The sequence below is a fragment of the Rattus norvegicus genome, chromosome 1, assembly GCF_036323735.1.
Source record: "Rattus norvegicus strain BN/NHsdMcwi chromosome 1, GRCr8, whole genome shotgun sequence".
Classification (NCBI taxonomy): Eukaryota; Metazoa; Chordata; class Mammalia; order Rodentia; family Muridae; genus Rattus; species Rattus norvegicus.
The window spans coordinates 149774777-149793096 of NC_086019.1; the positions used below are offsets into that span (position 1 = coordinate 149774777).

General features: G+C 34.3%; 1 protein-coding gene across 1 annotated transcript; it reads right to left on the reverse strand.

Annotated features, from left to right (window-relative positions):
• Positions 1–3399: 3399 nt before the first annotated feature.
• On the reverse strand, positions 3400–4407 carry Or14a257c (olfactory receptor family 14 subfamily A member 257C). The gene has a single exon (NM_001000690.1). It carries the CDS (start codon positions 4405–4407, stop codon positions 3400–3402), a length of 1008 nt encoding a protein of 335 aa, NP_001000690.1.
• Positions 4408–18320: the final 13913 nt, after the last annotated feature.

The window sequence follows — 18320 nt, forward strand, 5'->3', positions numbered from 1 at the left end:
TCTGAACATATTTCTCTCCATTACAATTTTATTTACTAAATTTCTCTTCAATATTTTACTGTTCTTTTTTCTATTTGATTTATATAAATATTAACTATTATGTTTCTTGTTGATTTATTTGGACATTACCTATTTTTACTTTGCTGTTAATTACTATAGCCAGAATATCTTTGTTATGGGATTTCTTTAAAGTAACTCTAAAAACATATCCCATTTTTTCCTTGACTATTTTTCTTTAACATGTCACATTGTTTTAAAATCACTTTTTGCATATTTTCAGCATTAAAAGTTTATTGTGGGTTACTAGATTACATTCATTTTAGTTATCTTTTTCTTGAAAACAAATCTCTTCTCTGTGTGTACAGGCCTTAACATAAGCCTGTGGGTGTTTATTTGTGTGTGTGTATTTGTGAGTGTGTGTGTGTGTGTGTGTGTTTGTGTGTGTTATATTGACTGAGTAATATAAAATAATGAAGAGATTATTACATAAATTTATTCTCCAGTTGAGGAGTCAAAGATAATTATGAACAAATATTCTACTAACAACAAAATATTCTTCATATTAGATGATTTGGGGCATTAAAAGACCTTGGTTGATAATTTCAAGTCTTAAGCTTTCAAAGGAAGAATATATAGGACAAAAAATCTTTGGACATGGCATTTTATAAATATACCTTGAATGAGATATGAAAATGTATACCATTTTTATATTTTCAGAGAACTGTCTGCATACACAAGAAGAATGTGTGGTAGAGTGCTAAGATCCAGGATTTTTGATAGGCTATACCTACTATATGCATAAAGAAAACTACCAGGAAACATAAAGGTGAATAAATCACTGTTAAATTACGTTGCATCAATATCACACCAAATTTTCTCCACATTTCTAATATTTTAAATATTGTTTTAGACAATGTATTTTAACATTAACCAATGGAAATTTAAAAGTTGAGCCTTAGAACAATTCAGGTTCTTCATGTTCCTAGAAAGAGTTACTCATCAGATATATGTAGGGAGATTTTCTCCCAGGTAGTCTTGAGGAGGGAAATATTTTTATATACATTAAAGCTTAATGTACCTGTAGATTATCTAAAAGGAAAATAGGATACGTTGCCCACTTCGGAAACAGAAAATATAACATATTGTTACATCTTTAAGGTTTTCAGAAAACCCAGTTCAGAGCTAAATTGTTATGCTTTCTTATCAGGATAATACAAGTATAAACAGTGAGGAAAATATTTTACCCTTTTATAAACTTGCATGGTGATTTATTCAAAACTTTACATAGTCAATATGTCTCTAACAGATTTTTTAAGTCATATGGCTACTCCCTTAATGACCCTAATGGCAATCTTTCTGGATAGTTTTATGAAGACTCCATATCTTTAGACAGTTACAATTATTGATCCTTTCTACACACTATATTAGTCAGCCAATTGTAATTAGACTGTGATATATCATGAAAAACATGCTCATATCTTGCAGAAACAGAATAATTATGTATTATATCAATTATATAGTGCATTAAAACTGGAGACATCATAGTTTAAAAATAAACATGATACAAAATACAAAATTAGAAACTCTGAAAAAGACTCCTGTAAGACATCTATTAATCACTTTGTTTCCGGCTGTTTTAAAATATTTAGAAAAAAGTCAACAAGAGAAACAAATTCTTGATTCTAGCCCATTTTTGCAGATATAGTCCAAATAACAAAGAAAGCTTAATTGAAGGATCATGTAAGAGCTGGTCACAGTGTGTCTACAGTCAGAAAGCAGAAAATGAAATTATCACATTCTAATGGTACTCTGTTCAGCTTCTTCTTTTTCTTTTCTAAGCAGGTTGCCAAATCAGAAAAGAATGTTACCTACAGTCAGGGTACATCTTCCTGTTAGGGACAATCCATTCCAGAAAGGCCCTTAAAGACATATCTACACTAAAAACCTATTTTTCTTAGTTGCTCGCATAATTCAAGAGACATTTAAAAAACATTATCATATCATTCTTTTCTTCAACTCTATTTTTAAATGCATCACTTTAAAACATAACATTACAAAAATGTGTTTAGTACATCTCTAAAAGATTCTAAAGTCTTAACACTTTTAATACAACATTGTACAAATATCTGTGGTGCCTTGGACAGATGAGTCATTTGTTAGGAACAGGTACAGATCTTGCTGAGGTTGAAGGTTTTGTTTCTAGCAATCACATTGAGTTATCCAGAATTACCCATCATTTTTGCACATATGAACTGTTCTGGCTTTTGATGTCATCCTCCTTCACATGTACTCACCACCTCAAATACATACAATGACAAAATGTAAAATAAAATAAAAAGTTCTTAAGTTCATGATTCAATTTTGTCTTGAAACGCAAGGAGTATGTTAGATCTTTAAAAAAATGTACTTCAGATGTTCAGTGGCACCCAGCAAATCTTTGCATTCTAAAAACAGTAACAAGTGAACAACAAGGACAGATGAAGTCAAATGCAGAAGGGGAAGGTTGTGAAAAATTTAGCTTTTTGTCTAGGGTTTGAGATTTATCATGGGATCATCTGCATTCCAGTACCATTAGCCCAGCATCCCACTCAGCCTGTTCTGCAGATTTATCTCAGGTGACGCTGTACCTGCAAGCCTCATTCTCAATGTATGAAAGTCAGATAGCTTCACAGATGAGATAGCTTTCCTCACTCTTTATATATGTTACATATATAATTGTAAATTAATGCAATGTGTGAAAGGATCTTGTGTTTTTGAAAGTCTTTAGAATTTGTAGGGTTATTTAGACTCATTACTTATACTTGTAATAGTTCTTACTCTCATATATACATAATATTTCTAATTAAGAGAAAGTGCAGAAAAACATACTCACAAATGTCCAACTCTCCAGTGTCTCTTAGATAATAGGCTGAACCTGGGTGGTCGATATTTGTCTTTTAGAAACAATGATCTTGTTCTATGATTGTCTTTTCCTCCAGAATTTGATATTTCCTTAAAAATTGAGCCTACTTCACTCTAGGCCTAATGTGTTGCTTCTTGCCTATTCTTTCTAATTATTAGAAAAATTAGCACAGAAATTTCATGTGAATTAAATTTGACTGTATACATGCTTCATCTCAAACATATTGTTCTAATTGTTGCTTTGTATTGCTTTTAAAGGAAGTAGATGGGTTATCAAATGATGAAATATCCATTCAGCTTTACCAGAAAGCAAAAATTAGCAATTCTTTAGAAAGATATATTTCCCAAATGAGAACGGCAATATCATATAAGAGAATGAACTGGTATTGTAAGTTTATAGGTTAGTCTGATATAATTTTCTGATTCTTTGATCATATTAACCTTCATCTATGTACTTATTTTCTCAGGGCAAATATGAGTATCTACATTATTTGAGAGTCAATAATTATAAAACTTGTTTGTAAAATGTGAGCCACTGTACCGTGGACAGATACTTTGAACTGTTAAGTGAAGTAACCTCCTTGGGCAAAGATTTTGTTGCAAACGCCTCAAAGCACCCTTGATATCAGTATTTCTCAGGCTATAAATCACAGGATTAAGTGATGGAGGCAACACAATGTACAGCACAGAAAACACTCTATCTGCAATTGATGCTGTATTTGAAGGTGGCTTCAGATAGTCAAAGCAAGCAGTAGCAATGAAAACACTGAAAACAGTGAGGTGGGGAAGGCAGGTGGCAAATGCTTTGGACTGACCCTTAGTGGTACGAATCTTCAGCACAGTGGAGAAAATGTAAAAGTAAGAGATCACAACACAGATGAAACAAGATATGCCCAGACAGACACCAATTCCAAGACTTGTGTAAATGACCACAAGTGTGTCAGAGCAAGAAATCCTTAATAATGAGGGAACATCACAGAAAAACTGTGCGATCACACAGGAGCCACAGAAGGGCATGGAAAATGTGCAAGCTGTGTATAAAGTTCCAAAGAGTACCCCAGTAGCCCAGGAAACACCTGCCATCAGCACACAGTTACTGCGACTCATGATGGCCTCATAATGTAGAGGAGAACAGATGGCAATATAGCGGTCATATGACATTGCTGTTAGGACAAATAAGTCCCCAGATGCAAAAGATGTCATTAAAATCACTTGCAGGGCACAACCCAGAATAGAAATTGAATTATTGTGAGTTATGCTATTGATAAAGAAATTTGGGATTGGAACAGAAATAAAAAGGACATCCAACAGGGACAAATTCTTTAGGAAAAAGTACATAGGCGTTTGGAGTTTCAGATCCAGGGTGATGAGAGTGATGATGAGGAAGTTACTCATTATGACTGCTAAGTACATTACCAGGAAGAACAGCCCACATACAGTCTGTAGCTCAGGAACATCCGAGAATCCCATAAGGATGAACCCTGTAATTTTAGTGACATTGGACATGCTAGGATCTTCCACTGCCTGTCAGATATGAGAAGTAAACAAAAATCAATCATTGATGTACAGAAATGCTCAGTGGAAATGGAGCCAGGACACTACATAGATACAACCACATTGTTATAGCTCTCATTTTATCTTTCTATAAGGTCCTACTTTTACTGGATAAGTAAGTTGTACTAATTTACCGTTTGTAATTATTGTACCATGTTTTGTTATACATTTTTAGAAAAATTATTAGTTGTATATCATACTTTCTTAATAGAATTTACTTTTTCCTTGAAATTGCAGTCATTCTGTGGGGAAAACCTTCAAGCCTCTCCTTACACTGCTTTATCTCCTTTGTCTTAATCTTGGTTCAGATTACTGCTATGTTTCATCTAGCTAGACTTATCTTTTAACAAGGATTTGCCTTATGTTAATAAGAATCTTCTTGTACCTGTAATATTTTCAAAATATTGCCAACTGCCACATTTGTTCATGTTATCTGAACCCTTTGAGAAGAACCTGGATTCTTTCATTGTTGACTAAAGCTTACTTGGACAAAATATTCTTTCACATATATTCTTCAGTAATGATCCTGTGCCCCTTAACAGGAATGTCATTTCCCATGTACCAATTTGTCTCCTTCTACCCTAATTATCTAAAAGATTAAACACAGTGTGGTTCAAATGATCATTCTAATTCATAGCAGAAACAGTTTTCTCTAGATATATCTCTATTCACCCTTTTCAATATTAATCTTTAAGATCCAGTATGTTCAGAGCAGAGATAATAGTCAAAAAAGTCACAGTTTTACCAGGAATGTAATAATCTATGACTTCTTCCTCCTCCTTTCAAATACGTTGATAAAAGTTTATATCTATTAAGTTCTTTCTTGACACTTAGAGTTGTTTATTATTTGCTTTCTTTGATGATTAATCACTTCTAACTTGCAGGAACGCTCAAAAAACCAAGCTTCTGTGCCATAAGATTTTCATAAGAAAACAATTTAACTTCCCTTGCTTAAGAAAATAATACTATTCATCACAGTAAGTTTGTATGTAAAATAGGCATGTGATGTAATTGTAAACTCTCTGCCATATTCATATTATATATTATAACATATATAACTAAATATCTCTGTCATCATGGATATAAACAAGATAAAGTAAGCATAGATTTGTTGTCTAACATTTATATCACCTTAAATTTATAAAATCCTAAAGTATTGAAGATACCAATGAGTTTGCTAATAGATGAGAGTTAGAACCTCCTTAGAAATGGGAGAGATGGACTTCCCCAGTGAAGAGGGTTCGTGTGTGTGTGTGTGTGTGTGTGTGTGTAAAATCATAAATCTGCTTCTTCTAGATAAATCTTTTATCCTGCTTCCAGGATAAAAACTCTGTGTCTAATTATTTATTACTAAATGCCTAGGCCATAAACTTTGGCTCATTACTTGGATAACTCATATTTTTTTCTTTTTTTTTTTTTTTGGAGCTGAGGACCGAACCCAGGGCCTTGCGCTTGCTAATCAAGCACTCTACCACTGAGCTAAATCCCCAGCCCCTACTCATAAATTTTTTAACCCATTCAAACTACTCTGTCTCTACCACCTAGTTACCTCTTCCTCATTTTGAGCCTTCTTTGGATTGTCCCTCAGGATCTCCTCCAGCATCTCCTTTGAATATATTTCAAATCAGTTTGCATCTCCTTTTATCCTCTCAACAATTCTCAGAATCCTCTGTCTTTCTGCCAGTACCCCACCTCCTATTTTCTATCTCAGCCCATTTGAATTCAGCTTTTAATTTGTTGCCAGATGATGCTTACAAGATAGACTCTCTACATGTGTATACATGTACACAAATGCACAAACACATGCATGTAATATTAAACCAAAACAACAAGAGAAATGAGGGGGAAGGTATATGGTGTGGTGGTTAGAATGATGTAAGGAAATGGAGTATTTTAATTATATCATATACTAAAAAATGCCTTTTAAAAGCAAAACAGAAAAAAGAAAAGAAAAATACGTGAGTGACTGTAGCCTTGGCTCAGGAGATGAAAACACTTTTTGCTCTTGGACAAAATGTGAGTTTATTTTCCAAAGCAACGTGATAGCTCACAATTGTATGTGACTCCAGTTCCACCTATTTCTGGATTTTATAGGTAAAAGACATTTACAGTGTACACACATATAAATGCATAAAAATAAAAAACACATGAAATTAAAATAAGAAATATGTCTTCAGGGAAGAAAAGATCTAAATTAGGAAAATTTTTGAGTCACTCACATACATACATGTGTACTATGAACATGTAAGCATTTCTGTATGTTTTTTCTGTGAAGGAACCTTGAGAGACCACCACATCAATATACTTCCTCCAATTGTGCCTTCATATTTCTCTTGAACATACTATGTTTTGATAATGTTGTAGTAAGATCCAACACATGTTGACATCCTGTATACATTCAATCTATATCCTGTAAGTACATTACTGGTTACTACATTTAGACATTGATTCACTCTTTATTAAATTGGATAAAATGTTACATATGTATTGTATATATACATATATATACACATACATATATACGTATATGGAACTTAAAATCATTTTTTGGAGCAGAATATTATAGTATTTTATTAACATAAATTTGAAATATGTATTTGAAATTAATTCAGATTGTTCAAATACCTGGAATATGGATTAGTCATCAGACATGTGTAGAAAGGACTTCCAAGAGATCCAGTTGAGGAGAAAAAAATTTCGTACACATTAACATTTAAGATTGTTGAATGATCATATAAAAGTTGAAAAACTTTGTAATCATGACATGTAGTTACAATTTCGACCTCTGATAAGATTCAAAATACTTGCTAAATTTTAACCATTTCTTAGCATAGAATAAATCAAATACACGTAAGAAAATCATTCATCATGTTTTAAATTTTGTTGAAATTTCCTTTGAAACACTGTGTAATCCAAAGTTGTCTAACAGATCTTTTTAAGGCCTTCGGCTACAAGCTTAATACTCCCCAAAGGAAAATCTTTTTTAACAGCCTTTCTTATTATTTACTTTTCTCTTAAGACAATTAGTGTTACCATAATTGGCACTTTCTGTAGGAAGGACTGATCATTCCCCAGAAAACACATAGAAAACTTCATGAAGAAATTGGCTCATACCTTCCCCAGGAACATGTTAAACTAAATACATATTATTTGGCTTATGTTTTGAACATAGGAATATATTTTGGCAGAAAAGACATGTTATCAGTTGTAAGGTTCACATTCAACCTGAAATTACAAAGCAGAGAAGACACATGCCAAGACAAGGCTGATGATCTTTGCACCCTTTCTTCTTTATGCAATTAAAAGTCACATTCAAGATAATTGTAACATCTTCCACTCAAAATGCACATCCCAGTTCATTTGGTCATATTGAGAGACCATCATGAATATGTCAAGTTTATTTCTAATGTCATTCTATATCACATGCATTTGAAATTACTGTTAACCTCTGATAGTTTCATCCTTTGCCTACTTGATATTCATAGGTATAATGTTTATACAATATCATGCCACTCCTTGTGTCTAAACTTTCATATTCATTACTCAATGTAAATTTCATTTTCTCTTTTAAGATTGATAAAATTTTAACAGCACCATTATTCTTCAGAGTGTTCTCTTCAAATTTCTTTTGAAACTTTAGTTGACGCACCAACCTGGAATCTTTATAAAATCAAAAGATAACTTACAAATATTAAGTAAACAACAGCACAGTATAGGTGTTTCCACTGCAAAGATGAATGGGATGGCAGTATATTACACACACACACACACACACACACACACACACACACACACACACACCAGTTAGTTTGAAACAAAACTATAATGTCAAAGAATCATCAAATGTTACTGCAGCTCCATATCTGATATTTGGGACTAATGAAACACAGACACTTGGTGGGGCTGTTTTAGCAGCAAAATTTTGTGTACAGAGGGAGAATCTGGCTGTGTTCATGTGAACTGAACTCTTGAGTGGGACTGAATTCAGAGAAACGTGCTAAATTGTTCGATGGAGAAAAAATCAGTACAATATAAAATTAAGGCTGCACATTGTTATTTATAATCCTATCAACTGATGTTTGTAACTGAAATGCAAATTTAAAAATGAATGTATACCTTCTGTAACAAAGAACGTGAGTAATGTTAATGATGTAGAGAAGTGAGTGAAGAGAAAGCAATCTGTAGTTACTTTATAAAATAAGTGAAACTAATTAGAAGCTTCATGCTTTGCACTGATACAATAGAAAATGTACCTAGAAAACGAATTCCTATTTATCAACAGTTGTATTTTACAAACATTCAGATTTATTTAAAACTATGTGTGATTTGGTTGAGAATGCAACTAAGAGATACAGCTTCAAAGCAGTCACTTAGAGAGTATTTTTCCAGGTACCATTTACACAGGTTCCATTTCAACACATTATCAAGGGCAGATAAGGCCAGGTTATATCTCAGGTTTATGGAATAATTGAACGCTTAATTTAAAAGCATGCAAAATATCAGTGTTTTGGACTGAGGAGGTATACCAAGTTCAAGAACATCAATGATGTCATGCATGAGTGTCAGGATTGGGTTACATTATCATAGCCCTGGGAGGCTTTTTATAGACGTGTTTAATGTATTTTGTATTTAGATGACTGTTGAATTGTAGCACACCTGCCGCTATCATGTAAGCAACAATAATGCCATCAAACTCAGCATGTAGCACAACCACTTGCAAATATAAAAACAAGCACCTAATTATCAAACTTCTTATTCAAGGAAAGCATATTTTTTTTGGATTCTGTAGTTCTGGCTAACTGTCCTTTTTAACTAAAAGTATGCCCATCCAGAATATGGTATTTGTGCTTAAAAGATAAGGCCTATACTGGGATTCAAAATGCTCAATATAGTCTCTAAATAACCAATAAATAATTTTTCTTGAATTAAATCTGTGTACAGATTCTCTTTCTCTGGTGGATTCCCCAACAAATTTCTGAAGGCTGCAGTGAAATCCCAAGAAAAAACCTCAAGGTATCTGGGCTCTCAGGACCACAGACAGTGGGGAAGAATGCTGGGATCAAGGGGCTTCAAGGAGTGCACAACCTCAAACCTGTATCCTAGGGGTGAAAAAGATAGTAATGTTGCCTATTCTGCCATCTGTGAAGATAAATTCTCACCGATCTACTCATCCAAGGTCCACAAAACTTTCCTATTTGCTCAGATCAAGGTAGAGTTAGATAGAAGTAGACTGGAGAACTGATATGGGATGTCTCAGCCAGATGACAAGGATATGCTCAAGTGTATCCAAAACAGAGAACCCTTACCTGTGCAGGGATATGCAAGAGAACTCAACACTCAGAGAAAATAGGAAAACTACACTTTCTGTCATGCAGTCTGCCAAGGAAGTCTGTGAATATTAGATAGTCTTTAAAATATTTTCCAGATGTGTAGAAATAGTTACAACTAAAATCCTCAAATAGTAGCCTAAAAATTCTTCAGGAACTGGTCTCATAACTTGGCATCTCCCTACAATGGGGTCCAACAATTGCCTGATGTTTATAACCCAAACTTTTCGATTAATAAGTGAAGATATAAGCATAGATAAAAAATTTCATTGTGTACACAATTCTCAGAATTCTGGGAAAAACTCTTATTATGGTCCAGTGAATGATACATGGACCTCCTTCTTTTGCATTGCTTCATACCTAGTGTGCTTCATATAGGAATGGATTTATCCACTATGAAATTATGATGGGAAACCTTCTTCATTCCTTTCATAGATCTTAGACATAAATTTGTTAGAAATGTCCAATCATTCCTTTCTTACATTAGTATTTGTCCTCCAGTCTTCCATAAAGACTATTCACTGGACTATCGAAGAGACTCAGTCAACAACTAAGTCCATCATCAGTTTTCTTTGTTTGAGTACACAGAAACCAACTTGTGAAGGATCCTGCTATGTCCATTAAAATATGGAGAAACATGCTGTTAAATATTTTGTATTTTTAAAAATATTTGAGTATGATTTCTAATTTATATTTTGATGAAAATTTTCTAAATCTTGAAGAACAAAGAAAAGTAATTGAAAGACATGCATAGGTTTTTATAAATTCATGAAACTAAAGTTGACATTTGCATTTGAATGTAGATATTGAAGAGAACACTTTGCTTTAGTCTCTATGTTGTGATAGTTAATGGATACTCAAAGTATTGCATTTTTTGTTTCAATACTTTGGAATCAAATTTTACTTTTTGAAGAGGATGGTTACTGTTGTATTCTCTTTTGATCTCTCATAGATTACTGTATGATCTTTTTTTTTTTTTTATTAACTTGAGTATTTCTTATATACATTTCAAGTGTTATTCCCTTTCCCGGTTTCCGGACAAACATCCCCCTCCCCCCTCCCCTTCCTTAAGAATGGGAGATTTAATATGTGGTTCTTTTAGGTTGTGAAAATTACAGACAATTATATCCTGAGCTCCATACAGGTGCCAGATATATTACTTCAGATGATGGATATTTCCTGCAGTGTTTCATTATCTAAATTATCATGTCCACACTATCAGGTGACTCAGGTGACACACTGTCTGGTCTTTCAACCTGTGTCTAATGCTGAGTTTTAACTGGGTCCATTCTTACTCATCCTATGGAAACCATTACCTATCTAAATTACATCTGGGCATTTTGTGCCAATTAAGAGCTGTGTTCTAAGAGTCTTTGTACTCAAGGGGATGCAAATGACATAGATAAAAGACAAAACGAGTAATGGCATTTTAAAGGGCAAGACTTGTATTTTGCTATAATGAAGACTTATACACTCCATTATAGACAGTAATATTTAACCAAAGTATATATGATTTTGCATATTTTAAATTTAACAACACTTCATTCTCACTTTTGAGTGAAGAGGAATGCCTGGGTAAGTGTACTGACATATGGTTGTTGCCTTGGCCTTCCCCTCTTATGTATAGGGGAAGTTTCCAACCACCCTTTCTTCAGTGTGAAATATTTAAGAAGAAAATGAAAGAGGAATTCCATCTACAAGTATGGAATATTTAGGAAAAAATGCATTCCATATATTTCACATGAGATATATCCAGTAATTTTCTTAAGAGAATCTGTGAAGACAAAATCAATTACTTTAAGAAAAAAGCAATCACAGAAAAATCTTGATATTTTATTGAAATTCCGTTTTATGTGTAACAGCAATATCATAGAATATGCTACAATACAGGGTCATACATAAATTATAAATTATAAAATTATAAAAGTTGTTTATTTTCTTTCTGTGCCACTTGACTAACAATTCATGCTCTCAAATATTTTTCCTATATGCCATTGTTACAAAATTGTACATTGTTATATACACAAATTCATTTTATATTTTAAAGATAATATCGTATTATATAATATTAATACATTTATATATTGCACAAAAGTACATACATATTGCATTATAAAAATTATATAAATATGCCTTCATAACATTTTGAAAGATTTATTTATTTGTTTTAGTTTTTGAAATTTTAATAAAAGTATGTTATTTTTAGATTCCTTTTCCTAGTTACAAACTGTCCCATATACTCTCTTTGATGTTATTCAATTTCATAATCTTTTTTATAAATAGATGTTACACTGAAATACACACACACACACACACACACACACACACACACACACACAAACTCTAGAAGTAGGTTGAGCTAGCTGTTCAATATCCCATGGGGTTAAAACACAATACCACCTTATACTTTTTGCAAAATTGGTGTTGCATAGTCATCCCAAAATAGCCATCACAGACCATTGTGAAATAATGCTCTCTGTAGGTGATGACTACCCTTCCTTTTCTGTAGCATACTGCAGATATAATTAAAATGTGGTGGATGCCGCTTCCAGATCTGATGACCTGTTACCCATTCTGAATTGTCACCCTACATTGCTGATACTGGTGACTCTGAACATATCACTCGGTTTCCAAACACCTGTAAGGTAGTTCATGTACTAATAAAATCTGTATTTAGTGTCGTTTTTACTATAATCAGAAATATGTTTTAAGCTGTAAATATTTTTTAATCTTTATTAACTTGAGTATTTCTTACTTACATTTCCATTGTTATTCCCCTTCCCGGTTTCCAGGCCAACATCCCCCTAACCCGTTCCCCTCCCCTTCTATAAGGGCTTCCCCTCCCCATCTTCCCCCCATTACCGCCCGCCCCCCAACAATCACGTTCACTGGGGGTTCAGTCTTGGCAGGACCAAGGGTTTCCCCTTCTACTAGTGCTCTTACTAGGCTATTCATTGCTACCTATGACGTTGGAGCCCAGGGTCAGTCCATGTGTAGTCTTTGGGTAGTGGCTTAGTCCCTGGAAGCTCTGGTTGGTTGTTCATGTGGGGTCTCCAGCCCCTTCAAACTCTTCCAGACCTTTCTCTGATTCCTTCAACGGGGGTCCCGATCTCAGTTCAGTGGTTTGCTGCTGGCATTCGCCTATATATATTTGCTGTTTTCTGGCTGTGTCTCTAAGGAGAGATCTATATCCGGTTTCTGTCAGCCTGTACTTATTTGCTTCATCCTACTTATCTAGTCTGGTGGCTGTATATGTATGGGCCACATGTGGGGCAGTATCTAAATGGGCGTTCCTTCAGCCTCTGTTCTAAACTTTGCCTCCCTATTCCTTCCCAAGGGTATTTTTGTTCCCCTTTTAAAGAAGGAGTGAAGCATTCACATTTTGGTCATCCTTCTTGAGTTTCATGTGTTCTGTGCATCTAGGGTAATTCAAGCATTTGGGCTAATAGCCACTTATCAATGAGTGCATACCATGTGTCTTTTTCTGTGATTGGGTTACCTCACTCAGGATGATATATTCCAGTTGAATTCATTTGCCTATGAATTTCATAAAGTCACCGTTTTTGATAGCAGAACAGTATTCCATTGTGTAGATGTACCACATTTTCTGGATCCATTCCTGTTACTCCATTACTCACAAGAAAAATATAGACGTTGTAATTCACAACAGAGCACTCTATTAACACTATATTATAAAAATTTATAGAGACCTTGTACAGAAGTGTGGTTAATTTAGTGACTGGAATAAAGAATGCATTTCTGATTAAAATTTCTGTTTCTGTGGAGTTTAAGTTAAATAATAAAAAGATGAAGTTAAGTGACAAAGTGTGAAGAGAAATCCACAAAAGGATCATAGAACAAAAGAAAGGAATGATAGTTTGTGTGGCTGAGATATAAGGTGACTATTCTATGTTGAGAAGAATGTTTGCAAATGAATGAGATTTTTTTTCTTCTGGGAAAGATGCAGAATTGGAGTTTCTCTAATCTATTTAATAAATTTTACTGATATTGGTGATTCTAGCAAAAGTGACTCTAAATCACAAGGAAAAGAAAATAAACCATGTAGATATCTAGCAACACAGAAAAAGATGTGGTGAGTCTTTATTGTTGTCCTGTTTTATTTTGAGTTTTTACAGAGTTGAAGCAATGGGTGGTATAACACCTTTACAACAGAAACCATATGAGAATGTATCATGACTGTTCACATGCTTTCCCCATCTAAATTGTGTGCCTTTGGGTAAAGCACAAGATAAGAAGTTATTTTATATTTACTCATTTACTAAGTGAATCGGATAAAAAGTTATCAAATGACCAGATATGAAATCTTACCATAAAATATGATCAAAACTTTTAAAAATGTATATTCTCAAAATCATGACACTTTATTTATTGACTTATTTACTAATTCACTTTACATACCAATATCAACACTTATCTCTTCCCAGTCCCCACTCCAAACACATCTCTTCCTCTCATTCCCTCCATCCCACCTTTTCTGGAAGGGATCCTCTTTTCTTGGGTATCATCACACATTGACACATGAAATCACTTCAAGACTAGTTACTCCCTCTCTTGCTGAGGCCAGACAAGGCAACTCAGCTAGCAGAACACAATTCACAAACAGGCAACAAATGGTTCCCTCCAGTTGTTGGGGGAACAATGTGAAGGCCAAACTGTACATCTGCCACATATATGTGTGTGTGGGGGGGGTGACTAGGTCTAGCCAATTTTACCTCTACAGTTGGTTTAATCTCTTGGAAGCACTCAAGGTTCCAGGTTATTTGACTCTGTTGGTCTTCCTGTGGAGTTCCTATAACCTCTGGTTTCTCAGTCCTTCTGTAACTCTTCTACTAGACTCCCAAACTATATCTAATGTTTCACTATGGGTCTCTGCATCTCTTTCCATCAGCTGCTAGGTGGATTGTATCAGAGGACAATCCTGTCTGTAAGTATAACAGAGTATCATTACTAGTGGCCAGGATTCGTTCTTGCCCATGGAATATGTCTCAATCATGTCATTGGTTGTCCATTTCCTCTGATTCTGTTCTATCTTTGTCCTTGTAAATCTTATCTCCAGGATAAATTTTGTGTCAAAGGCTTTATAGGTCAGTTCCTGTCTTAATTCCTATACTGGGAGTCCTGCCTCACTATAGGAGGTGGCTAAGTTCAGGCTTGTAGTCTTCTACTATGAGGAGTCTCAGGTAGAGTCACCCCCATAGACTCTCTGGGTATTCCTCCCATCCCAGGTCTGTGGCACATACTAAATGTGACCTCCCAATCACTGCCTACACCAACTACCTTTCTCCCTCCTCTGTTTTCCCTATGCATAACCCACCTGCCTTATTCCTCTCTCCATTCCCTCTCCCACAAGTTCACTCCCTCCATCTACAACTGATAACTCTTTTAATTCTGCTTATGAGGAAGATTCAAGCATCCTCCCTTGGGGGGTGTCCTTGTTATTTGGCTTTGTTAGGTCTCTGGATTATAATGTGGTTGTTCTTTATATCATGGCTAATATCCACTTAAAAGTGAGTGCATACCATGCATGTCATTTTGGGTCTGGCTTACCTCACAGAGAATGGTATTTTCTATTTCTATCCTCTTGACTTCAAAACTCATAATATCCTTGTTTTTGTAGGTTAGTAGTATTCCATTTTGTAGATGAACCACATTTGCTCATCCTTTCTTTCTTGAGGTAAATGTAGAGTGTTTTCAGTTTCTGAGTATTATGAATAAAACCATTATGAACATACTTAGTTGAACTAGGATCCTTGTGGAGTACTGGGGCACATTTTAAGTATACCCCCAGAGTGGTATAGCTGGGTCTTGAAGTAGAACTACTACCAATATTCAAAGAATCTATCAAACTTATCTGCAGAGTGGTTGTATAAATTTGTATTCCTACCAACAGTAATGTAGTATTCCCTTGCTCTACATCATCACTAGCATGTGTTGTCCTTTGAGTTCTTGATGTTAGTTATTCTTATAGTTAAAAGATGGAATATCAGAGTCATTTTTATTTTTATTGCCTTGAAGAAAAGGACATTTAATTTTTCTTAAAGTGTTTCTTGGCCATTAGAGATTCCTCTGTTGAAAATTCTGTCTATCTTACTGACCCATTTTTAATTAGGTTATTTGTGCTATTGAGATCTAGTTTGTTGAGTTGTTTATATATTTTGAGTTCTCAGCTTCACATTAAAAAACCCATCATAAATAAAACAATCATGTACAGTATCTGGAGGTATCACCATCCTTGACTTAAAAAATGTACAACAGAGCTATAATAATAAAAACTGTATAGTACTTGCATAGAACAGAGAGGTTGATCAATGAAATTGATCCAAAGACAGATAAATGAACCCAAACATCTATGGACACTTGAATTCTGAGAAGAAAGTCAAAACAATGCAATTGAAAAAGAAGACCACCTTAAAGTAAAAGAAGCGCTGCTCTAACTGGGATGTCTGCATGTAGAGCAATGCAGTAAATTCTCATTGACCACCCTGAAGAAATCTCTAGTTTAAGTGGATCAAAGACCTCATTGTAAAAACTGATACTCTAAATCTATTAGAACAGAAATTGGTCAATGGCTTTGAACTCCTATGCATAGAAAACAGCTTCCAGAGAAGAACACCAATGGCTAAGACACTAAGAAATGTGACCTCATAAATCTACAAGGATGCTGTAATGCAAAGGACAGCCTCAATAGGACAAAACAGAACCCTACAGATTGTAAAAGATAATAATCACTTTACATCTGACAGAGGGCTAATAGTCAAATGAGGACACTTTTAATGCAAAAGAAAATGGTACACTGATTTTTCATGTTATTCTTATAGAGCATAAACACCTGAATTTACATAATCTCAAAATTATTCCATGTTTTTATTTGCTAAGGACAAAATTTAAGTATGTACACTTGTCTTTGTAATGTCAGAACTACAAAACTTGCTCATTCATTGTGAAGCATTATAATACTGAATGTTTCTTAGAAGTGTTAATAGAAATTAGTCTCTTGTGTAGATATTTTGCTGCAAAATCCTCAGAATACACTTGACATCAGTATTCCTTAGACTGTAATTTATAGGATAAGTTCTGGAGGCAATACTGTGGGTAACACAGAAAACAGTCATTCTGTGATTGATAGTGCGTCTGATGGTGGCTTCACATAGAAAAAGCAAGCAGTAGCAATAAAAACAGTGAAAATCATTAGTTGGGGAGGCAGATGGGAAGTATTTTTGACTTACCTTTAGTACTATGATTCATTAACACAGTGGGAAAATGTAAAAGTAAGAAATCACAACACAGATGAGACAAGACATGCCTGACAAACACCAATCCCAAGACTTGTTTAAATGACCCAAAAAAATTTAGGGCATGAAATAATTAGCAATGAGGTAACATCACAGAGAAACCATGGAGCCACAGAAAGACATGGAAAATATGCAATCTCTACATAGAGCTTCATAGAGCTGAGAGTGGATGGGTGCGAGGCAGAGCATTTTCATAAAAGGAGGTAGAAAGGGGATGGGAGAGAAGGAAGCCAGGAAATGCCATAACATTTGAAATATATAAAATAACCAATAAGAAGGAACTCTGAACAAAGATTACTGCAATACATCCATTAATAATAACTTTTTTTCCTGACTGTATCAAAATATATAGAAAAAAAGTCAGCAAGAAAAACCAAGTTTTGAGTATAGCCAATTTTTGCATGTACAATCCAAATAAAAAAGAAAACTTAATTTTAGGATTATGTAAGACCTCGCCACAGGGTGCCTATAATCAGAAAGCAGGAAATGAAATTATCACATTCTAATGGTACTTGACTCAGCTTCTTTTTTTCTAAGAAGGTTGCCAAATCAGAAAATAAAGTTACCCACAGTCAGGGTACATCTTCCTATCAAGGTCAATCCTTTCTAGAAATGCCCTTAAAGACATTTCCATATTAAAACAAAAAACTCTTTTCCTTAATTGATACTATACTTCACGAAATGTATAAGAAACATTAGCCTTCTCATATCATTTCCTTTTCAGCGTGATCTCTAAATGCATTACTTAAAAGTACATTATACAAATGTGGTTAGTAAATCTATCAACATTGCTAAAAGATCTGTGTTGCCTTGGACAGACGAATCAGTTGATATGAGCAGGTACTGATCTTGATTAGGATGGAGGTTTTGTTTTTAGTATTCCCATTGGTTATCCAGGATTGCCCACCATTTTTGCCCTAATGAACTTTTTTGGCTATTGATGTCATCCTCACTCATAAGTACTCACCATCTCAAATACATATGATGACATAATTTAAAAAAAAGAAACAATTTTTAAATTCATGATTCACTTTTCTCCTGAAATGCAAAGCAAGAGTGTGTCTGACCTTTAAAAAAAATATGTACTTCATATGTTCAGTTGCACCCAGCCACTTTAGAATCTTTCCATTCTAAAATCTAAGTGAGTGAACAAGGACAGATGAAGACAAATCCAGCAAAGGAAAGCTGCAAAAAATTAGCTTATTGTCTAGCATTTGAGATTTAT

What these genes read in the sequence shown, in the direction of transcription:
- Or14a257c (NM_001000690.1), bottom strand. Translation starts at nt 4,407, where the DNA reads ATGTCCAATGTCACTAAAATTACAGGGTTCATCCTTATGGGATTCTCG.